Source organism: Capsicum annuum, chromosome 11, assembly GCF_002878395.1.
Source record: "Capsicum annuum cultivar UCD-10X-F1 chromosome 11, UCD10Xv1.1, whole genome shotgun sequence".
Classification (NCBI taxonomy): domain Eukaryota; kingdom Viridiplantae; phylum Streptophyta; class Magnoliopsida; order Solanales; family Solanaceae; genus Capsicum; species Capsicum annuum.
Window position 1 is genome coordinate 204,091,621 of NC_061121.1, and position 6,468 is coordinate 204,098,088.

General features: G+C 32.5%; 1 protein-coding gene across 1 annotated transcript; it reads left to right on the top strand.

Moving 5' to 3' along the window:
* The first annotated feature begins 3,986 nt into the window (after positions 1 to 3,986).
* Positions 3,987 to 5,956, top strand: LOC107848554 (aquaporin TIP1-3). Its single transcript, XM_016693349.2, has 3 exons — positions 3,987 to 4,276; positions 4,369 to 4,619; positions 5,166 to 5,956. The coding sequence occupies exons 1-3, from the start codon at positions 4,063 to 4,065 to the stop codon at positions 5,559 to 5,561; spliced, it is 861 nt and encodes a 286-aa protein (XP_016548835.1). The 5' UTR covers positions 3,987 to 4,062; the 3' UTR covers positions 5,562 to 5,956.
* The last annotated feature ends 512 nt before the right edge of the window (positions 5,957 to 6,468 follow it).

Sequence of the window (6,468 nt, forward strand, 5' to 3'; positions counted from 1 at the left end):
GAAAAATGAAAGCTGATGGTACTATTGAAAAATACAAGGCATGACTTGTTGTAAAAGGCTTTAAACAAAAGGAAGGCCTTGATTACTTTGATACATACTCGCCTGTAATGAGGATAACATCAATTCATATGTTAATTGCCTTGGTGGTGGTATATGGTCTTGAAATCCATCAAATGAATGTGAAAACAACATTCCTAAATGGAGAATTAAAGGAAGAAATTTACATGGAACAACCTGAGGGTTTTGTGGTTCCAGAAAAAGAAAATAAGGTGTGTAAACTTATTAAGTCACTTTATGGACTAAAAAAAGCACCTAAACAATGGTATGTGAAGTTTGATCAAACCATGTTGGAAAATTAATTTAAGATAAATAAATGTGATAAATGTGTTTACATCAAAGACACTCCAAATCACCAAGTCATTGTTTGTTTGCATGTTGATGACATGTTGATCATCAGTAGAGACATTTCAAACATAAATGCAATGAAATAAATGATTGAGAGAAAGTTCGATATGAAAAATCTTGGAGTTGTGGATGTGATCTTAGGAATAAAAATCCATAGAACTCCACAAGGGTTGGTACTGTCACAGTCTCATTATATTGAAAAAGGTACTTGACAAATTCAAGTATATGCAATTTGGTATTGCCAAGACTCCATTAGATGTGAGCTTTGCACTTCGAAAGAATGAAGGTGAAAGTAACTTACAATAGGAGTACGTAAGAGTATTGAGATGTTTAATGTATATATTGAATTATACACGACTAGACATAGCATGCACTATTAGTAAGTTGAGTCTGTACACGATTCCAAAAAAACTCATTGGATGGCAATGAAAAGAGTTTTTGGGTATCTTAAGTATACTCAAGACTATGCTTTGCATTATAATAAATATCCTACGGTACTTGAAGGATATAGTGATGCACATTGGGTCACCGGATAGAACAAAGTAAAATCCACGAGTGGATATGTATTTACTATCGGTGGAGGAGCGGTCTCTTGGAAATTATCTAAACAGACATGTATTGCTCGCTCCATAATGGAATCTGAATTTATAGCATTGGATAAAGTCAGTAAAGAATCAAAATGGCTCTAGAATTTCTTGGAAGATATTTCTTATTGGCCCAAATCAGCGACACCAGTATGTATACACTACGATAGCTAAGCGGCAATAGGTAGGGCAGGGAGCATGATGTATAACGTTAAATCTTGTCATATATAATGGAGATATAATACCATTAGAGAACTTCTCTCTAGTGGAATTATCAGTGTTGACTATATAAAGTCAAAGGATAATATGTCAAATCCACTTACAAAAGGCTGTTGAGAGAACATCCAAGGGAATGAGTTTATGGCCTAGGACAAGTCAGCATGTCGGTAACTCTACCTAGAATACTGGAGATCCCAAGAGCTAGGTTCAAGGAGATCAAACAAAGTTATGTCTGACAGTTTCAACATTGTCAATTTACCCAACAGTTCTCATGATGTAAACAATGTTTAGTAAATAAGGATAAGACTTATGGTGTGAAGTTTTTTAATGATTATCTAAATTTGGCAGATTTGACCAAATAGTTTAATCTACAGGATTAAACGTTTAGAAATGACCTATGTGAGGGCAAAGTCGAAGCCGCTTCAAGGAGAATGTTAGTAAAGGTCTATTCTCTAAGCTCTCATGAGGCCGGGACATGTTCATGGTTGAAACTAACAAAACCGTGAGAACCATAAACGGTAAAAGGCTGATTGTGTGACATGTGTTATCTAGGTGTACAATAAAGCTCGACGGTTCAAAGATATCAAATCTACCGATTGACCGAGTGCATCCGATGCATGTTTACTATGAAAAGTTCAAAGGGAAACCCATTTATCCAGATGAAATCAGTCATTGCTTGATGATCATATACTTCTCCGTAAAGTTTTACAAAGAATAGTCATTCCCCATCATGTTGGGGATTGTTGGGTCCAATTGGTGTGAATGGAAAATGGAGAGACACAACACTTTGAGGAAAAGACACATTGTTTTGGAAAAGGAGTGACTGTTCGGATAGTTGTGTCTGTTAAAAAAAAGACACAATATTTTGAATGAATAGACATGACTCTTCCAAAGGATACACTTTTTCGGATGAACCATTGCCACCTTTCGGAAGGGGCACTTTATGGCTATATAAACCTGTATTTTTTCCACAGGTTTAGAATGAAAAAAAATTCTGCCTAAGAAAAATATTCTCTTGCTTCTAAAAACTCTGTGTGATCATATCCCGTTGGGTGAGTTCAAAGAAAACCAGAAAGTTTGAGGTACCGCTACATTCTTGTTGTGAAACCATTTTATCCTGGGAGGAAAATTCCGCAACCTCGGGTACTTGAGGGGAATTATTTCCTTAAGGACACTCCGTGAATTTGGAGGACTTGACTTTTTTCTGCTTCATCTTTTTTTCTTTAAGAAACTGAAAACACACTTCTTTGAAAGATCATTTTAATCTTGTGTTGAAGGTGTTGGACAACTTCATAAGTGTTCTTGATTTATTCTTGAACTTGTGTTGCGAAATTACAAATTTTGTATACCCGAAAAATAATATATATAAATACTGTCATATTTATGTAACAAACAAAATATAACGAGGTCAAAGAATTTCACCCACATAATGTTATGTCTTCACTCGTAATAACAAAAATTTCAAAGAAATGAAAGAAATCGAATGAAATTTAGTCTATTTTTCATGTCATTTTTTGTTGCGAAATTCTATTTTGAAAATTAAAATCTTCAAAATAATCTAAATTTTCATAGTTACTATTTTTTTTCATATACATTCAAATGATTTAGACAGTAGAACTAAGAGTAAGAGAATGATTTTTAAAATGTATAAATAATATAAATACCAACTCTTTTGGCAATAATTACACTCTCTCTCACTTTTTAAATTATTTTACTCTCTCTCCCTATTAATATACATAACATTGCCGACATATACATAACATTCTGTGTATATGTTGGAATTTTTGTAATATGTTTAGGGAGTTGAAATTTTTTGTAATATTAAAAATATAAGTTGTGTATTTGTGTAATTTTTAGTTTTAAAATTTTGAAGAAGCAAGAGGAAAAAAATTATTGAAATTAGTAAATCATGCATATTTCATGCTTTAATAAAAAAAAAGGAAAAATTAAGTTTAAAATCTTTCACAATTAAAATATTTGATTGCAGACCAATAACCAAGGCTATAGCATACGGAGGCGTGAGCTATTTTTGGCAAAAGACCTTAAAACTAACTTAAAAAAATAATACTAAAAATGTGTGCCACCTAGGAATTGAACTTGCTACCTTACAAGACCAAACTTGAAGATCTACCACCAACACCGTCCGCTCTCTGCAAGAATGGGTGACAAGTAATTTATTTATCATATTTCTTGTACATATATACACATACACACACAGAATTTCGACGTAGGTTTTCGAATGCCGTATCATCCCTACACGTTCACATAAATCCGCCCGTGTAAATTATATACATATTAGACCAATACACACATGAAAATTTTATACGATATCCAAAAGAATGTACATCACATGCATATTACACCATTACACACATTATGAACTTTTTGATATCTCTAAATTCTGAAAGCATCTTAACTGTATCTTGATATTTTTCATTTTGTGTTTTCCAGCTATCTTCAAATCTTAAAAATATATGTCCCTCACTATTCATCACTTACAAGCGTCAAACACTAATAGTTGTATTTTTTAATGAGGATATATTTTTCTTCGTTATAGAAGGCAAATAGGCAATTATTGTAATGTCAATTTGCCTTGGGAAGAGTACAAGTTCTTTAAAAAAAATATTACTACACATATTTCATGTTTTAATTAAGTGACAATTAAATACATTGTTTTGGGTCAACTAAAGCTTGCTCTACCGGATAGCAATCGGCTATACCTGTCAATTTTTTAATAGTTATTAATCCACTATATAAACTGCCACCTTTTGGAAATAAAGCAAAACAGATTAGAAAGAGAAAAAAGTGGCAATACCAGTTAAATCTTAACTTTTTCTTCTCCTAGAAAACAAATATGCCAATTCCAAAAATTGTCATTGAAAATTTGAAAGCAAATATGGCAATTCCAAAAATTGTCATTGGAAATTTGAAAGAAAATATGCCAATTCCAAAAATTGTGATTGGAAATTTGAAAGAGGCTAGACATCCTGATACCCTCAGGGCTGCCGCAGCTGAATTCTTTTCCATGTTTATGTTTGTTTTTGTAGCTCAAGGATCTGCCGTAGCCAGTAAGTCTAACTTGTTTGATATTGAGGCATGATATTGACTATTATGTACATTTCGTGTTTGGATTTAATGAAATATTGTGTTTGTTTTACAGCCAAGTTAACAAGTGGAGGGAAACCCACGCAAGCCGGGCTGATTTGGGAGGCAATAGCACATTCATTTTCTCTTTTTGTAGCAATTACTGTGGGAGCAAACATATCTGCGGGTCATGTAAATCCTGCTGTCACATTTGGCGCTTTTGTGGGAGGTCATATTAGCTTTTGTAGAAGTGTTTTGTATTGGATTGCTCAATTGCTTGGATCTGTCGTGGCTTGCTTGCTCCTAAAAATTGGCCATAATGGTTTGGTAATGTCACTCTCCTCGCCATGAACTTAATTTGTTTAGTAATTCATAGTCATCATTCTATATACAAAGGGAAAGACATTGATAGAACAATCAATTTGAAAGTTGATATGCTTTAAGAAAAATTAGAATCATTTATCTAATACAAACTATATGTTAGTGGATATCTTTTGAGATAGATCGCTGCACTTATATAGCTTTCAGGTCAAATTATGTACTCATATATATACACATAATAGGATGACACACGTTTTAAATCTACGAACTTTAGATCTTAGATTTGTCTATGAGAGAAATGCACACAAATAATGAAATAGTTTGCTAAGATGTACTATTGTGTCTAATAGCGGTGAGTGAATACAAAAATGTAAATACACTACGAAGCTAATTAAAGGATTCAACATCATAATTTTAACCTTGTATATATAGTGTAATTTTTTGTTGAAAGGAGCTCTGCCCTATTCGTTTCCTCTAGAGACTATATTCGACTAGAGGTTTACATGTACTAATTATATGAGCTAACGATGAACTTGAAAATAATTGATGCAGGAAACATCAGCATTCTCTCTCACAGCAGTAGCAAAACCAATGAACTCAGTTGTTTTTGAGATGGTAATGACATTTAGTCTTGTTTACACAGTTTATGCAACTACACTTAACCCTAAAAGAGATTACATGAGAATGATTGCCCCTATTGCAATTGGTTTCATTGTTGGTGCAAACGTCTTGGCTCGCGGTATTAACTGTGCATCAATGAACCCGGCTTTGTCCTTCGGTCCATCAGCTGTTAGTTGGACATGGAACAGTCACTGGATCTACTGGATCGGTCCATTTGTTGGCTCAGCCTCCGCTGCTTTAGTGTATGAAACTATATTTAGTGACCATAACACTTACGAGCAACTCTCCGCAGATGATTTTAGAGGATATTATCATCCAATAGTTTGATCCAGAAGCATTAAGCAGAGCAGAGTAGTTGTGTATAATATTCTTGTGGTTCGGCCCTAGCTTCCTCGAAGCCTACAAATGTTGGATATTCAAGTTGTGGACAGATTGTGGTTCGACTCTTCGTGAAAACCTGGAAATGTTTCAAGTTGTGGACATAAGTTCTTTCAAAATATTTTTAGGTCTGTTGGAATTTTTTTTTGATTGCTAAACCTTGAAGAAATATAAAAGATGTAATTTGTCTTGTATTCCCTGGACTTTTGCTGCTACTTTGATGCTTTTTGAGGGGTCCGTTAATATAGTATTGGACTAACAGCTCATTGGCTCTAACTCTTTCTGATTAACTTATGTGGGAAAGCATCTTAAAATGCTAAATAATAGTACTACATTTCAAATTATTTGTTGGATTGATCTTTTACACATTCTTTAATAAAACAATAATTAGGGGAATTCTTGACTATTTTATCTTTATTTATAATTTAAAAAATCATATTTTTAATTAATACTTATTCTGTTTATGAGATATTTGTAATCTTTAATAATAATTACTAAATTAATTTTATTAATAATATTTTAATTTTCTAAGTTTGATTTTCTTAAATAGTTAAACTGAATAAATAAAATAAAATATTTATTTTTAATATAATGGTCAAGTAAAATAAAATAAGAAAATAATTTAAAACAATTTTTTTTTAAAATCACGAGAAATCCTTTGAGATGTAGTAAGTAATTAATAAGACTATAATAACAACAATTATCATAGCTCCAACAACGACAACCTTCCCTCTTGTTCTTTAAAAGAAAGCTTGACATGTTGCCTTTCCCCAAATTGATTGGGTTTAGTTAATTATTTTTTTGTAATATATTTTTATTGCTGAATTATTGATAGGATAATTAAAATTATTAGTGC